The following is an 18,045-nucleotide window of genomic DNA, read 5'->3' on the forward strand; positions in this document are numbered from 1 at the left end:
ATTAAATTTGGTTTAAATACGTTTTAGGTTTTAGCAGGTAATTCTGCTCTGTAACACCTGTTTGGTTAGTTATTGCCGTGGACGGCTAATTAGATAATGTTTTTAGTAATTAAACTATTAGGAATAATCATTAATTTAAAAATGTATAAAGTCTGGGTAATTGCCGACCATTGGCATATTCCGGTGGAGAAGTCCTGACATTTAATTTTAAATATCAGAATCCAAAGGACCACCATAGCTGTATGGTTCACCCGGACGCATTTTGTCAACGTACCTGAAAAAAACGAACGCGCTTGCGCTCACGGAAGTGCGGAGAAATTGATGCGCTTTTTTCAGCTGAGTTGGTTCATGTCAAAAGCTGGTGATTTATTGTTCTTATTGTTTGTACAACTTGAGATAAATTGCTCCCAAAGTACGGAGTAATAATCTGCCAAAGGAGATACGTCACATCTTTGAAAATGCCCCGGAGAAAGGTAAGACAGATGTTTGCTGCAGACTCAGCCCTAAGAGCAGGCTGCTGTCCGGACACACAACAACATAACGTCATAGCTAATGTTAGCCAACGCAGAGACAACGTTTAGGTTGTGTGCAAAAACCTGTGACCACATGTGAGCTGAATTGCGATTCTACAAGATGCCGTTAATGAGTTTTTGATGTGTGTTGAATGTCGGTGTTGGTAGAATCACTCAACTGTGCTGCCGTTTGTGTTGTTGCTAAAAGCTAAGCTAGCTCATGTTTATTGCTGAGTTGCAAGAATGTGTTGTTGTTAATTAAGTGTCCCTTCTTCAGGTTGCAGTAAGAAAGGCTTTGAAAATGTGGGCTTTGCGACTTGAGGGCAGATTTCTATAAACCTGTGGAGGCACGCAGACCTCCGTTACCGTCTGTAACGGCAGCTTTAACTGTTGCGAGAGGGAACAGGCTGTTCTTTGGGTGCGAGGATCAAACGAAGCGTCCGTACCAAAACAACCCTGTGATTGGACGGAATCGGGAAAGTGTTGTGTTCATTGGTTCGACTCCGTCAAGCCCTGCCTCCTCTTCAATTTCATTGGTCATATGCAAATTGAGTGCTCGGGTTTTTTTGTTGTGAAGTTGTCAAACGCGCTCACCATAAAGTGCGCTAGTGGTGCATGCTGTAGAGTGATGTTTGTTTATTTCTCCTGTTATTTTCTGTCCATTTTTATGCTGTTTGTTTTTAACATTCAGTTCTGTAAAAATGTATTTCATTATTATTAGTCTTAAAAGTAGTCTAACAGCGATGTTATCAATATTATTTGGCATTTATCAGGTCTACATAATACACATAAAGTACATTTATTTGTACAAGCTTAGATATTGTCTTATATGAAGCTTTCTTATTTCTTTTTTATCGTATAGTTATTATCATTATTTTCTTTATAGTCTCCTGGACGTATATATAGTTATAGTTTGTAACTGTTATAGCTTTCAATTCATTTTATTCTCAATTTCTTTGGTCTGTTTTCATCATTTTTACCATTCGAGACAGTTTGACTGGTATTATTTCACCTTGTGAGTCTCTGTGCGTGTCATCATGTCAAAATGTTGTCCTGAAGCCACCTACTGTAGTGGGAATTACAGTTTTGAGTATTTTGGCAGGTGTTTATATGTCTGTCTGCCCGTCTGTCTGTCTGTGGACTATTTGTCACCGTGACGACCGTGTAAGATGAAGTCAGTAAACTTTACAGGTGTGTAGTAGACAATGAAATGAAGGCCAAGTTAGGAGATGGGTGTGGTCAGTGCTGAGAATGTGATCTCATCTCTAGATGGTCTCTAGTAGTATCTTTATCCAATCTGTCTCTAGTGCTGCTGTAACAACCAATTTCCCTCCTGAGAGTTATCTTATTATTATACAATGTATGTATTTTCCTGAGTATGTGTGACCTTTTAAATATAAAGTTGAACCTTGTAAAAAAGAGAGGGGGAAAGGAATCGTTTCCAAATTGATGAAAAATGGATGAGTATGATCATGAACAAAATAGGCTATTACACATAAATATCTACAAAATTTTAATTAAACGAATGAATTGGTATACAATACGTAGCCTTATAGTTGCACATTTGGGCTGTTATTTGAGAGGATGGATGAAGACCCCAGTATGTTATTTCTGAATGCAAATGACATGTTGGCTACCGCTAGAGCCTCCTCACCCCACCCCCACCCAGCCGGATTTTGGTCTCTATTTGAGAGGCGTAGGGTGAAGCCCCTCATACGCCTCCGTAATCAGCATCACCCCACTCCTTCATTCCGTGTTGTAGGCAGCTTGTGTCAGCCAGCAGTTTTGAAAAACTATGCGGTAAAATACGTTTAAGATACATTTCATGAGCTCATTTGGTTTTACTGAGTTTTTAGGCGCTTTTGGAAACAGTCTTTTGAACAAATAGCCGATTTAACAGCCTGGAAATTCACGCGGAAGGTGCACTCAGGCGTTCAGATAAATTGGGGTTGGTACAATAGCAGCTGCCTGGAAGTGTCCGTGATGCTGCTTAGGCTCATTTTGAGTTTTTATTGAGAAGCCCATCGTGATAAGAGTGGGTCCAGAGCCGGAGGAGATGTGGAGGGGGTGATGCTCCTCCCCCCTCAGTATGGGATCTTTGTTGAATTATCCGCTGGTAAAAAAACAAAACAAACAAACACAAATTTATTCTCAAGTCAGTTTCACTGCATTTTTCAATGTGTACACAGTTTTAAGTGCAGACTTTGAGTTAAATCACACACATTTCTTATAATTGTTATCTCCAGAGGACCGCAGGCAGCAGCTCGGACGGGACTGAGGACTCGGATTTTTCCGCCGATCTCGAGCACACCGAAGTTTCCGACAGCGCGCACAGACGCAGCAGCACGCGCCTGACTCGCGCATCTCTGCGCCTCAGTCAGAGCTCCCAAGGTAAACATTCAAAGATTTTTGAGAAATAATCCATTGTAGAAGGAACAAGAAGTGACATAAACCAACTGTACGTACAGTATATCTTTAATAGGCAGGAACAGTAGGGCATTGTGAAAATAGAAGCAACATGAGGGACTTTTATGGACACATAAAGGAATAAATAAACATATTATTTAGGTTAGCATCAGGAGTCTACCTGCTAACAAGTAATGGCGTTGGTGTAATTAACAAAATAACAAAATTATAAAAATGTAATTTTTACTTCAGAGAATGAAAACCCATTAGACCCCTTTAACCTTTTACACTTATCTAACTACACCAGTTTATTTCACCATGAACATAGGAATACATTTCTTTGGATCTTTCTTTAAACTTTAGAAAGTTAAGAGAATTAAAATTCCTACCATTTTTCCTTGTGGGTGTAATTAAAGCTACTTATTATATCATAGTTTAGTTTTCTGCTCTTGACCTGTAGTGAACTTTACAGTCTTCTTTTGATCATACATATTTGATCTCTACTTATAGTTATTATCAAGCCAAATATGTCTACATGCAGTGTAATTTAGTTTATGTGAGGCATTTTAATGAGAGAGGATGTTTTCATTCAGAGACCTCGACCCCCCCTCACTTCAACAGTTCGGCAGTAGCTATTATATATGGGCAGTGATAGAGCATGAATGGGTTCAGACAGGCTGACCTCCCCCCACCACAGACACACAAACACACCCTGTGTGACCTCTTTCTGCTGTGGCTGCCAGAGGGGATTTACAACAGAGAAAGAAAGGCCGACACTGCTTCCTCTGCTTTTTGTTACTGAGAGAAGTTGGCTATGCTGCCTCAGTCCCCACAGAGACACAGCTGAGTGTTTGCTCCAGGAAGAAGTGGATTCAGAGGTTCAGTCGTCTTTTCTGTGGCGGAATTAGACTCTTCATGACCATTGAGGCTGCTCGCAACAAGTAACCCTGCCTTTTTCTTACCATTTTTGCTTGGAGGTCCTTAGTTACAGATTACTGCTCAGGTTTAAGCGATCAATCTGGAAAACCTTTAATCTGTTTTTTCCACAGGGCACTCAAGTACTAGCACTGCAACTAAGTTATTTTTATTATTATTTCATCTGCTTATTTCCTTTATTAATTGTTTGATGATATCAGATTGCTTGTTTTGTCTGACAAACAGTCTAAAACCTTAAGATATTCAGTTTAATATCACGTAAGACAGAGAGCAGCGGTGAATCCTCACAATCTAGAAGGAAATATTTGTCATTGTTGCTTGAAAATTATTTATATTAACAGTTTCTCTGTCAATTGACTGATCAGTTTATCAGCTAATCATTCAAGGCCATAACTCTATGTCACAAATGAAATAAAAAAAGACACTTGTGAAAATTGTGTATTAGCAGTAAAATCTATTCAAAGTAAAAGTAATCATTATGAAAAAAGTATATTTCTAATTTCATCAGTATGTTTATAATGAAGATAGTTAGGTATAAATTTATATAAAGCTGGATACTTTGAGTTCTAATGCATTTTTATATGTTTTACAAGTATAGCCAACAGATAAAAGCAGCTGAGGACAGTGGTCTCAAAAAATGGAAATTCTTCTCTTCTCTTCTCTTCTCTTCTCTTCTCTTCTCTTCTCTTCTCTTCTCTTCTCTTCTCTTCTCTTCCAGATAACTGCAGCTCAGTACGGAGCAGTTCTCCTGCGGCCGTGGGTTCTGATGAAGGCCTGAATTCAGGAGGAGAGGCGGCAGCAGCAACGGCAGTGGCAGCGTCCGTCTTCTCCTCCGGGCGCAGGGTCACACGCAGCCAACAGGGGTCGACAAACACCACAGCCAAAAGATACCCACTGCGTCAGAGTCGGTCGTCTGGCTCAGACACTGAGGCTAATGGTGAGACCTTTTGTCTTAGTTGTTTGTCTTAAAATGAGATGTGCACAGTACGTTAGGGATGCTTACAAAAAAAATGGATGCTGTTGTAAGAGAGTAGAAACAGGCACAGTGGAAAGAAGGAAGGGTAGTAAAGTCAGGGAAGGGTGAAGGGAAGGAGGGAAGACTGATGAGTAGATCAGAGAGTTGAAAAGGAAGGGGGGCCAGAGAAACAAGGAATGACATGAGGATGAGATGGAGAGGAGGGGGAGGAAGACGAAGGGTGTCTCTCTGTGTGTTTCATTCATCCATTGTGGTGCTGCTTAGCTAATATCATCAGGCCTGTCTGTGATCACAGTGTGTTCCTGATTATAAAGAAGACAAATATGTCTCAGTACATTTCCAGGACTTGTGTTTTGTCACTGGAACGAATGGATAACCTTATGCAGACCAGAAGCTGTCGTTATAACTCCAGACACCTCCATCCATTAAAGCAGATTCATCTGTACTTAGATTGTTTGCTTATTCAATTTTATCATTAGTTACCTTAACATTGATTCATATAATGAAACGATACACAGTTAATCATGATTTATAATAGTTATTATGACCATCATTTTAATTATGTTATGTCCCGCCGACCTGGTTTATTTGCACAATACAAAATATAAAAGATATTTGAAGTTTTTGAAAAAGCAGACTAAAGCTGAAGACAGTTACAAGTTTGGTAGCCGAGCATGGTGTTAATGTGCTAAAATAGTTAGTCTGACCTCAGATATAACTGATATTAGGAATGACGTGTTGGGTTGTAACACAAAGTGAAAGAAACTGGCAAAGGTTTGCAATCTCAGATTTAAAAGAAATTTGCCTGACATCTTGAATAGCTCAGAGTAACTGGAAAAATGGGGAAGGAAATGGGCTGCAGTATGTCCTCCCATTCACCTGCTAGCCTCAAACACTGGTCTGCTGCAGTAACATTAGTCTTTACTATTGAATTTCTCTGCTGGCAGCCTCTGCTGGAGGGTGTTAACTGCATCTGTATGTGGTTACATTTGCAGCCTACAGAGATTTCTTTGAAGACAGACTTTTTACAATAGAAAGGCTAGATACTTTTATCACAAAAAGTGCTAAAACATTTATATGAAAACAGAGGATACAGACAGATACACATTTTCAGTCATTGATAATGTTTTCTTGGATTGGTTCAGCAGACCTAAAGCAGGGGGCGGACAGGGATGAGACCCCTCCTCGCACCCCAACAGGCAACGCTCCATCCTCAGAGTCAGACCTTGAGGTTTCCAGCCCAAGCAACGACCTTGTGTCTTCTAGCAACGATATTGTAGTTTCACAAGAGGAGGACGAGAGATTGGCTAAAGAGCTGTCACTCAAAGAGGCCGCCGCCCACGACCTTTCCCACCGGCCCAAACGACGGCGCTTCCACGAGAGCTACAACTTCAACATGAAGTGTCCCACACCTGGCTGCAACTCACTGGGTGAGGGCACAAACACTGAAACATGTTTTATGGGATCTGATGTGCTGTACTGATAGACCCACTCTGAGCCCATTGTTCCTTCTCTTTTTCACTCAGGTCATCTAACAGGGAGGCATGAGAGACATTTCTCCATATCTGGATGTCCTCTCTACCACAACCTCTCTGCTGATGAATGCAAGGTACACACACATTTTTTTAACAAGCCACATTGGAGTAAAAATATGCTACATTTTCTTTCAGTTTGTCTCCAAACTACTTTTTAGCTTCTGTAATATTACTCTATTATGGGAACATCTCAGAGAACACACTGCGACCAAGTGTCCAGTGGATGAAACCGAAGGAAGCCAACAGACTCAAATTGAAATTGTCAAGCTGCGAAGCCTCAAGGAACATGGAGGTGGTTGCTGTAATGTTGTTACTGCAGAGCTGCTTGTGAGTCGTTGGTGGTAGACAGTGTTGATGTTTTTGTCAGGGCAAGGCATCAACGCGCGACAAACAGGCCGAGGAAAGGACGCTATCACACCGTCAGGACGAGAACAGACATTCCACAAGAAACCAGGTAACGCACAAAACGCACAAGTGCATCAGACAAGCATAACACACAGTGATGCACGCTCGCATGTAAAACACAGATACAGTTACACACATTCTGTCTTTCTGTAAGATGATTCTCTTATCAACTGAACTGAGCAAGTGAATCCAGGTGAAGGCTGTGACCCTTCCTTGATTTCACCTGTCCAGTTCACTTCATCATGAACTGAAGGTGTGTTAGTTTGTGTGTCTGTGTGAATGAATGGAGGGAAATTCCTGCACACTGCAGCATTACTCCTGAAGCAGTAAGACCTCAGGTCAGAGATCTGTGATTCTTCAGTGTAGCAGGGCCAGAGAATAGGGATGAAGCGCTGCTGTAGGTTAAGTCACAGTAAGTGTGGTGGGACTCATCCTGACATATTTCTCTCATGTAGTTTATTAGTTTAATTGGCAAGGACAGTTCTCATTGATCCACAGAGAAAACCCATAACTGAGCCAGAGTTAGCTTAAAGGGGTTAATTTGTTGTTGTCACCAGCCAGATGTTACAAAAACGCTTGAAAAAAAGAATAAACTGACATATTATGAACTTTGCATACACAAGATAGTGCAAGAAATACTGTAGTACACATCCCAAAAAAATAATGCCAATGTGCTTACACTATAATTGATCCAAACACCCAGTTACTTGAACTCAGATGCAACTTGTAACTTGTGATCTGCTAACATCATATCTGGATCAGGGGAAGAACATATTGCTAATTTAGTTACATTGAACTTAAGACATGATTTGTTTAGCTCTAATATGGCTCTTTGCATTATTAAGTTTGGAAGCAGGGAAACCATGTGTATAGATCACAGTATCATCAGCATATGGGTGGAATTTCTTCAAACAGAAGACTACATAACAATGATCTGAGTACAGGGCTAAAAGCGGTGGACTTGAATATGAACCTTCACATTTTGTCTTCATTTTTTATTCATCCAGCAGTCACAAAATATCTGCATTAGTATTAATGGAAATCAATACAACTCAGCAACACATTATTTCTTTATATACAGTGTAATCATCAAACATTTAAATTTAAAGTAATGATCTTTTTTCTTTTTTTTAGCTCTACTATTGCCACTCCTTAAAACGTAATGGGCCAAAAATGCAAGTGCAGAATCTTGTGTGTTGAAGTGTTTGTTTCTGTGCTCACAGGCCCCATCAGATCGTCAGCTGCGCTACAAGGAGAAGGTGACGGAGCTGCGGAGGAAGAGGAACTCTGGCCTCAATAAGGAGCAGAAGGATACGTACATGGTAAGTGGTTGAGAAATAAATGTGTGCGCAATAGTTCAAACACAAAGCAAATATATTTCCCAATATTATATTTTGAGAGTCTTTCTTCTTTTCTTCCCCACCCTCCTCCACTGCCAGGAGCACCGTCAAAGCCATGGGCCAAGCCGGGAACCGCTGCTGGAGAACATCACCAGCGACTACGACCTCGAGCTGTTCAGGAAAGCGCAGGCACGTGCCTCGGACGATCTTGTAAGAGAGAAAACTCATCATCATCTCCCTCTCTTACTCTTTACTCCTTCCCCCCCTTCTGTTTTGTCCCCTCTTTTCTGCCTTACTCCTCTTCTTCTCTGTTTCAGTCTGCAAACCCTCCTCTGCAGCCACAGGAGGAGTCTGAGATATTTTTGGTAGTTTGTACAATCACTTCCTGTTTGTACTTGTTTTGTTCTCCTGCTCTGTTACTTTGTGACCCATTCAGATGAGAGAGCGTTGTTACATTCAATCAGGCTTAACTTCAAACTGTCACATAAATGGTTTTGCATGTTTTGGCCTCTTCGGTACAAATGGTATACAATTTTCCAAAGCAAACAACAGATTTGGGTTAATGACAGGATTTTCAAGCTGGTATTAATTTCTATTTCACTGCAAAATAAAAGTCATCTTGAAAAACTTTTGAACAGTGTCGTATTATACTTGCATGGTAATGCTGGAAGTCTTAAAAAAATTCAAATTAACTTGCTCAGGTTGAAGACCTTAAATTATTTTGACACAACTAAAGTCTTAAATTAATTTTTGACAGACTTTCATAATACTGTGGTATCAAAACACTGTTTTCCAACGAATCCTACCCTCTACTAATTTTTCTTATGACTGTGTCATAATTTTTTTGTCAAAGTTTTTCTTAAAAATCCTTGCACCCAACATGTAAAGAAGAAATTTGTTTCATACCTTCATATTTAGCCTTTTCCTATTTGTTCCTCATCCTAATATTTCTTCAAACATATTTTTATTGTTTCATTTTTATATTTTCTGTGGCTGGTTTCCTCCACTGAGGTTTCCTTAAGTGTGATCTTGGGCTCACACGATCCTCTTCCCTGAATAATTGAGATCTTTTCCTCTTTCTCTTCTCTCCCCTCTGCCTGCTCGCCTGCCCTCTCTTCTCGTCCTCTTGTCCTCTTTTCACTTCCTTTCCCCCTCTCCCTGTCCCTCCTGTCCTGGCCTGTGCAGGAGAAGCTCCGTCTGGCCGGTCAGGTGTCCGAGGGGAGCAACATGATAAAGACCATCGTGTTTGGACGCTATGAGCTGGACACCTGGTACCACTCTCCATATCCAGAGGAGTACGCCCGCCTGGGGAGGCTCTACATGTGCGAGTTCTGCCTTAAGTACATGAAGAGCCAGACCATTCTGCGCAGGCACATGGTGAGGCAGCCTTATTTTGTTTTTGAAGCCAGATACTTAAAAAATTGAAGACTGCCATAAAAACTTAACCTGATAAATTGACTTGACAAATTAGTCTATTTTTATCTTTAAAAGACTTGTCTAGTGTCTACACAGTTAACATTTTCAGCTGTTATAAGTAATCTTATATTAACAGCTGATCAGATGATTGCATGCACGTTTAAGGCGATGCTCATAGTGACAAACCCACAGAGAATTATCACCCAGCTCTGCTTGTCCTCTGAGCTGAGTTTTATTAAGACTTTTATCCCAGGCTTTTGCTCTCTCCGCTCTCATGTCACAAGCAGCAGCTGTTTTCAGTGAAGAAGCTCTGAGAAACTCACTGTTCACAGCCTGCTTATGTGTTGCTCCATATCTGCTTGATTTGTAAATAGTTTACTGACAATTTCACAAGGGTATAATATGTGTGTTGTGTTAACCCCTTGTGACGGAAAATTGTTAGCTATAAAAATACACAGTGGCATTGGTTTTCTTTATTTCAGTGGTACTGTAAATTAGTCATAGTTGAAAAATGACTTTAATAGATTAAGGCAAATTATGAGTAAAGTTGTTTTTTTTATGCAGACTTGCATACACTGTTGTTGGTATTAGTTATTTTTGAACACACAGCTTCTCCTGCAGTTTCTTTCCTAAAATGCACACTGCAGCTTCTCTGCCTGTCATCAGCATCTCAGATTAGATGTAATGTACATGGCTGTTTAGGACTTGTACATTTAAATTATCAAATGTGACTACATGTGAATTACCTCAATTTTTATAACAAAAACTGCATTACAGAAATAAATGCACACCTGCACCAACTGTGCAGTTTAGGTTCACTTACCATCTATTTTTAGAAAATAAATGCAATTTTTTTTCAACAGTTTACAATAAAAATATCAAATATTCCGATATTTTGGTGCAGTTTTTTCTCTCATTCATTCCACATTTCAACAAGGAAAAAAAACAAAGAACACAACTAAATGCTGCAAATTCTTCCTGGTGTGGTTGTGGACTGGTTCTTTATCTCTGATTGATAACCAGAAGAATTTAAGCTTCCGCTCAGTAATGTCGAGGCATTAAAGTGAAAATGGAGTCTGGGCTGTTGCTTTAGTTCAGACTATGACCTCACTATCTCACTGCCTAAGGCGATTCATAATTTTATTCCTGCACTGTGCAGACTCGATTTAGATTTATAACTTTGCCCTTCTGATGCAGTTCACACTGTTTCTATATTTGAGTGAGAGATGTAAGAAGAGGAGCTTTCACCAGACTGGGTGCTCTGCTGAACTGGGATCTGAAACAGACCCCTCTTGTTGTAGTACACTGAGCCCGTTTTTGCAATGAAGTATTTAAAAAAAAAAAAAAGAGAGAGAGAGAGAATTTCTAACACCAATGAGAAACAGCCAATGAGATTTAAAAAACACTTTATGCAATCTGCCAGACTAGAGATGTGAATTCAACCTTTGTTTTACTAACCTTTATATAAACTAACCTTTGCTTTGTTTTTCCTCCTTGTTTGTCCCTGTTGTACAAAGGCTAAGTGTGTGTGGAAGCATCCTCCAGGTGATGAGATCTACAGGAAGGGGAACATCTCTGTGTTTGAGGTGGACGGAAAGAAGAACAAGGTGAGAGAGTCCTGCACAGGTCGTCCTGACCTTCCTTTGGGTACATGAACCTCTCTTACTTCAATCTGTGATGTTCTCTCTCTGTCTGTCCCTCTCTGTGAGTCAGGCTCGGCAAACTCAACTTAACTGCGACATTAGACATTAAAAATCATCTTGAATCAAAATTAGCAGTCCGTAACTTAGATGAGAGGTGGTCAAGTGGATGAGTCAGTCAAAATGAATTCAGAAGAAGGCATCATCTTAAATCCTCCTGTGGAGAGAGGCAGATTGTCTGGGCCACTCGTGAACATCATGTCTAAATTAGTAAATGCGACAAGTTCTTTTAAATCGCTCGTATGTTCAACTTAAGAACGTGACTGTTCTGGCATGACACTGACAATGGCTGCATTGAATGTAAAAATTTCACTTCTGGTCGACCAGAATCCTGTAAACATAACGAGACAGAGATCTGTCTGTGTGAGATTAGACAGCTGTGTTTACACAAAGACAGGGATGGACTGCGCACCAGCGTGCTGTCATAAATGCTGACAAGAAGTCACTGTGAAGTGAACCAATAAGTTCTGATCAGTTATGATGTCTGTGGTGCTCTTCCTCACAGATTTACTGTCAGAACTTGTGTTTGCTGGCGAAACTCTTCCTGGACCACAAGACTCTGTACTACGACGTCGAGCCTTTCCTCTTCTACGTCATGACTGAAGCTGACAACACAGGGTGCCACCTAGTCGGATACTTCTCTAAGGTAACCAGGGTGCTAATTACTGAGTCACAGAACCGTTTTTTTTCAATACACCTGAATTATTTGAACAGAAACCTTCAAATTAAGTTATTACCAGAGAGGAGAATGTTTTTCCAAGCTGCTTGATGATATGAAGCTGTAGGTTTGGAAGTGAACTGTACCAAACACTGATTTGCTGTTTCTGGACTGTAGAGAATAAAAGGAAGTTCATAAATTGCTTTTAATCAATACATAGTCCCCCAGGATATAGAATATATCCAAAACCTGTGTCAGTTAGTTTGTTGTGTTTATGGATTTATTCTCCTTCTGCAGGAGAAGAACTCTTTCCTGAACTACAACGTATCCTGCATCCTCACTATGCCACAGTACATGAGGCAGGGCTATGGCAAGATGCTCATAGACTTCAGTGAGTACAGACACAGTGTGTGTATTTCTCTTTGTGTGTTTTACTCTCATAAATTTAACTTCCATACACACTGGCCAGAGAGTCTGCTCAGAGCAATAATAGCAGATTTAGGAGGCTGTCTGAAAAAAATGTGTGATTTAGATATTACAGACATTCATATTGTTATTTTATTTCCTCTTTCTATATCCTTAAGGAAGAAAATGCTAAAAAGTAAAATCAAACAAAAAGGTCTATCCGATCTGTTCTTCCAGGTTACCTGTTGTCAAAGGTGGAGGAGAAGGTGGGTTCACCTGAGCGTCCTCTGTCCGACCTGGGCCTTATCAGCTACCGGAGTTACTGGAAGGAGGTGCTGCTGCGCTACCTGAACAATTTCCAGGGCAAGGAGATCTCCATTAAAGGTCAGAATGGGACCAGACACACACACAATTATGGGAAGAGACAGAAACATTTCAGGAGAGAAGAAGGTTGGGCAGTGGTCTGTCCAGATCTCTGAATCACTCATCATACATAAGAAGAAGAAGCTGTAAAATAAACTGTCATGTCAGGAAGGAATGTAAGAGCCCCTACAGGTCAGCAATGCTTGAGACTGTGTTTGCGTGCGTGTGTTAATATGTGTATGCATGCATTCATGTGTGAATGGATCAGAGAGCACTGAAGCCTCACCAAGTGAGGGTCAAGCTGATAAATGAAGGTGGATGCACACAACAACATCCCAAAGTCATTCGGACGACTGGGGGAACGCTACATGCAGTCCAGCAGCTTTGTTGTGATGGTTGTGTCTATTCCAGAGGAAAAATCCCTGTTACTGTCGTGAAAACAAAAAAAAAAGTATAGAATAATAATAAGTATAGTAGAATAACTCACTGGTTTAAATTTTAAGGCTTAAAGTTCTGCATAATTGAGGGCGTGACTGCTTTGATTGACAGGGGAGTGAGTGTATGCTTGTCGTGGAGGCTACGTCCATCTTTATTTACAGTCTGTGGTTCAGATATTTCAGTCAAGAGTGACCAACATTGTCATCTAATGCTAGCATGCATACAAGTGGGCAATGATACAGTGTTTGTTTTTAACATAATTTCAGTCAAAGTGCACCAGCAGATGACATCAGAGCTTTATCTCCTTTTTTTCCCCTGCTAAATGTACTTCTCATTAAGAAGCCTCAGATTCTTGCCTGAAATGAAAATTTAATGAAATTAAAAAGTGCCCTGTTATGTTTTCTCATAAACAAACAAAAGTTCTGTTTACATTTAGTGTTTCTCACCACAACACATGTGGTGAGTTTTTAGAGTCGAAACGGTTACAGGTTTCACGCTATATCACGGTAGAAATGCCAGACGGTTAGTATCACCGTTTAAATTTTAATTATCACTATAACCGTGGGCTCTGTTAGGCATCGACCAGCAACAGTCTCCCACACGCATGCGTGGCGTTAATGCGTCAATTAAAACATGGCGGAAAGCGGTGACAGCACTGCTGCGGAGATTTTTCAGCTTCCAAAAACTTTTCCCACCAAAGTTAGCAGGTATAATTGGGATTTTGTTTTTTTTTTAAAGCGAGTAAACCCGCTAAAAAGGCGAGTAACTCCTTTTACACTGCCAGACGAGTTTGCCTTTCTGCTCGGGGCGATGTCACATGACCGCAGAGACAAGACGCAGGTGAGAAGGAGTGAGCTGTAGCCGCTTCGGTCGATGATTGTGTGGCTGCAGCTCACTGTCTTTCCGGTGCAGTGTAGCCGCCGTGTTTCTGGTTTAACAGCACCGTGCTGGACAGGTGACAGGTGTGTCTACAGCCTCTGTGTCTTAAAGACGTCACAGCAGGAAAAAAAAAAATGCTATTCCCTTGTTAACAGAGCCGGCTGATGCTGATAGATGTGTTGGACATGATATTATTTTAATGTTTAAATGTAAACATACACTTAGTAAAATGATTTCTGGTTGTGTTTTATTACTTTTTGAACATTTTCAGCGCATTTTACCAATATGTGATAATACTGATAACCGTGATCATTTTGTTCACTATGATCCTGACACTAAATTTCTATACAGTTTCATGTCTAGTGTGTTTACTTAACAACCAACATGTTGAATGCATTTCCTTCCTCATAAAACTCTTGAAAAGCAGACAGAGTTAAATCATTAATTGTCCATTACTGGCAACCTGCTGCTCCTCGCTCTCCATTTAAGCTGTTCATATTAAATAGGGAGAGGTGGGATTTAGAGCATTTAAAGTTTTACATCCCCGAGCCATCACGATTTAACAGCACTAATTATACGTAACTCTAGAGTAAGCGCTGTAAAGTTGTAAATAATTTCAGTTGACTACCAGGACTAACTAAAACATAATATTGCAGTTAGTTTTAGATGAGCTACTGTTCACAAAACCTTTTTGTCACAGTAAATAAAGAGGTAGTGAAAACATCAAATAATAGAAATGCCACAGGGGTCAGACAGCGACCATCACAAAACAGCACGTAATTCAGTACACTCTGTTCCCTCGTTGCCAAGCCACTTTTTTCCCTCCTTTTCTTTTGAGTTTGTGTTTTTTCAAAATGTCTATGTTGAATTTAAAGTGTTATTTAGAATTTAAGAAGATGTTTTCAACTCACACTGAGTAATATTCTTCTAAGTCATTCCGGTCTGCACTCAATGCGTTCTCACTACTGACATGATACGACTTCTCTGCCTTTCTCTGGCATGCCTGTAGAGATTAGCTACACATGACATTGTACAAAATGGGATTGATCATCATTCAATAGCATTTTGATTAGTTCTAAGCTGCTGTATTTACACAGAAGGAACTGTGAATATAGTCATAGTTTATCTTAAGTTTTATAATGTTGAGTGAAGGAGTTTTTCAGTTGCATAGAAACAGCACAGTCCACAACAATGATGCAGCTGTTTAGCAAAAACATTTAAATTGAAATGTTTAATGTTACTGTGAATATTTAGCTTCGTAGAGAAATTATCCATGGTTAAAGTTTGTAATTGAACCCAGTGAGTATCTTCACTACTCTGAAATCTAAAAAGACAGAGCCTGGCAGCTCCACAGTTCATGTTTACTGACTTCAGAAAACGGCTTGTCACTTTTCATGATGCAAAAACAAACCAATAATCTTTCATTAAGCATATAAAACATTCTGTGACTGTATTTCCAGGAACATCTTAGAGCATTATGCTTGCTTTGTAATTGTTGTGTAATTTTTTGTTCTCTAATGCTAGTTTTAATCCCTGCTAGTGGCCGGTGATGGTCCAAAGTTAAATATCTCCACAACTATGGGATGGATTGGCAGTAAATTTGATTGTGGATATTGATGTCCCCGACAGTATGAATTATAATGATTTTGTTTATCCTTATCTATAACACCAAGATTTATGTTCAAACACCTGCAGAACTCTTGACTAATGAGTGGTAGCAGAAAATGTTAATTTGCTAGTTAACGAGCTGACATGCTAAAATAATATGGCGACTATGGTAAACATCATACCTGCTAAATATCAACATCATAAAGCAATGGTTTAACATTTTGGGAAATGCGCTTATTTGCTTTCTTGTTGAAATTTACATGAGAAGTCTCCTCTGGGTGCCCGGCAACCACACGGCGACAACAACACACCAGCAAGTAATAACATTGCATCAAACCACAGCTTGTTGTTTATACCTTTTCATATTTGTGCAGATTACATGTGCTCATTAGTGAGCTTTAGAGACGCTGGCAGGCAGATTTTGATACCTTTGGACAGAGCTAGGCCAACTGATTCCCACTGTTTTCAGTCTTTATCCTAAGCCAAGCTAATCAGCCGCTGGCTATTGCCCTATATTTATTGGATACATCAATATTCTCATCTAACTCCTGGCAAGAAAGCAAAAAAAATGTCAAACTATTTCTGCAACACTGTCATTCTGAGCATGTTAGCATTTGACATTAGCATTTAGCTCAAAGCACCATGGTGCCTAAGTATAGCCTCAAAGAGCAGATCGCTTGGCTGTAGCCTCTTAGTCTTATCAATCACATATTTCTGACCTTCTAACTCTGGTGTTTAACTCTTGTGTTCACAGAGATCAGTCAGGAGACGGCAGTGAACCCAGTGGATATTGTTAGCACACTGCAGTCTCTCCAGATGCTCAAATACTGGAAGGGAAAACACCTGGTTTTAAAGAGACAGGTAGGAAACAAAAGAATCAAATTTAAAAGTCAGAATTTCCTTCATGCTATCGTGTCCAGTTTCTACATAATACAGGATCTGGCAAATTAGTTTTGGTCAAAACATTTATTAGGTACTTGCGACAATTACGTTTCAACTTTATGACATAGTTCTTCATCAGTATTTGCAGCTAAGGTGCTTCTTCTTCCTGTAGGACCTTATTGACGACTGGAAGGCCAAGGAGACAAAACGTGGTAATGGCAAGACCATTGATCCCACAGCCTTAAAATGGACACCGCCTAAAGGGACGTAGAGGAGCTTCCTTTCACACGACACACACAAACACAGACAGATTTTCCTCTGTACACTGGCATGCTCACAGACCCTGAGCCTAAACCCTCACACATACTCTTTTTAACGTATAAAACGCTTTCAGTCAGCTACAGCAGAGTCATCCACTTACAGAGTCAGTTACTCTGGGTTCAAGCAGTCACTGTCATGGCTCGGAAAATGACTTCAGTCCAGTAAAGAAAAACAATAATAATAATAATAATAATAAATAATATAACAATAAAACTGAAAAAATCCTATATTAAATTTGTTAAACTGATGTGTGTGGTCAGTTTTTAAGATCTGGCTGTGTTAAATTTAACCAAGCTGTAGTTTTCATTAGCGAGAGCTTCCTAATGAAGTGTACACTTTACATGCAAGAAAAAAACATGAAAAGTGATGGTTAATTTAATTGTAACTTAAGAGTTAAGGTTTATATGTATTTCAAGCAATAAGCTATGTATTTGAGTTAAAACTAGACTCTGCAGCCTAGTGTTTATATTCAAGTCTCATATGTAGACAACTGTAAGCCACTGGCACTTAAATTAAGGCAATATATTACATGGCTTTTGCAGATTTTATTAATTAGCTTTTTTTTAATCCATGTTATGATCTTCTTTTCAATAACACATGTTCAGTAGAAAGAAAACTTCCAAGATTTCCTGTTGCCTTGTCACTGCTGTTTTTCAAACTTTTGTTTCAACACTGTTTATTAAATATGACTGGTGCATTTGAAAGTGCAACCACTGGTGCTCTAAAATGACAAGCCAATAAGTACGGAGCCCCAAAATGTTTAATATATAAAAAAAAAAAAATCATATGAATAAACTATGTAATATATAAATGAAACAAAAATGTTTGAAAAGACTTCAGCAATTACAAAATCTCAACTCATTATAAAAAATTATTTTCGTATTTTTATAGGAGTTCATCTTTATTTCATAACAGAATTTTTTTTAATTCAAAATGCCCTTTTTAAAAAGTCTTTTTATACTTGATACTTTTATTTCATGTCATTTTCATGACAGTGGTGTAGTCAACTGCCATCTTATCACATTTTTCCCATTTCTTAAGCTAACAAGCTCAACAGTTGCTACTGGTTTTAGCCAGTTTGCTCTTGTTAGCTCGAGCAACAACAATGACAAAGTAATTCTGAATCAACTATCGAGCTGCTGCTATAAATGAACACAGTACACACACAGTGGCATTAACTTTTTTGTTTTATGTATTTAGCTTAAAAAGGCTGCTCATCCTACCCAGCTAGTTAGCCAACTAGCTAAGCCAGGTTGTTAGTTTGG

The 18,045-nt window shown here is 39.5% G+C and overlaps 1 protein-coding gene across 2 annotated transcripts; it reads left to right on the plus strand.

Annotated features, from left to right (window-relative positions):
• Positions 1-304: 304 nt before the first annotated feature.
• Positions 305-17,548, plus strand: LOC111223674 (histone acetyltransferase KAT7-like). Of its 2 annotated transcripts, XR_002665184.1 has the most exons (16): positions 305-473; positions 2,759-2,903; positions 4,573-4,791; positions 5,976-6,260; positions 6,357-6,439; positions 6,733-6,819; positions 7,994-8,092; positions 8,210-8,320; positions 9,296-9,487; positions 11,044-11,133; positions 11,732-11,872; positions 12,182-12,275; positions 12,527-12,673; positions 15,846-15,894; positions 16,332-16,438; positions 16,632-16,722. XR_002665184.1 is itself a non-coding variant. In XM_022747910.1 (15 exons), the coding sequence occupies exons 1-15, from the start codon at positions 459-461 to the stop codon at positions 16,728-16,730; spliced, it is 1,914 nt and encodes a 637-aa protein (XP_022603631.1). In that variant the 5' UTR covers positions 305-458; the 3' UTR covers positions 16,731-17,548. The 2 variants fall into 2 exon arrangements, 1 of the variants encoding a protein (XP_022603631.1); XM_022747910.1 differs by lacking the exon at positions 15,846-15,894 and having other exon boundaries at positions 16,632-17,548.
• The last annotated feature ends 497 nt before the right edge of the window (positions 17,549-18,045 follow it).

Source organism: Seriola dumerili, unplaced genomic scaffold, assembly GCF_002260705.1.
Source record: "Seriola dumerili isolate Sdu_G_001 unplaced genomic scaffold, Sdu_1.0 BDQW01000113.1, whole genome shotgun sequence".
NCBI classification, from domain to species: domain Eukaryota; kingdom Metazoa; phylum Chordata; class Actinopteri; order Carangiformes; family Carangidae; genus Seriola; species Seriola dumerili.

Bases quoted from the DNA above. Each gene is read 5' to 3' on its own strand.
- LOC111223674 (XM_022747910.1), top strand. The intron at 11,873-12,181 runs GTAACCAGGGTG...CTCCTTCTGCAG, and splicing joins TAGTCGGATACTTCTCTAAG to GAGAAGAACTCTTTCCTGAA. The intron at 12,674-16,331 runs GTCAGAATGGGA...TTGTGTTCACAG, and splicing joins CAAGGAGATCTCCATTAAAG to AGATCAGTCAGGAGACGGCA.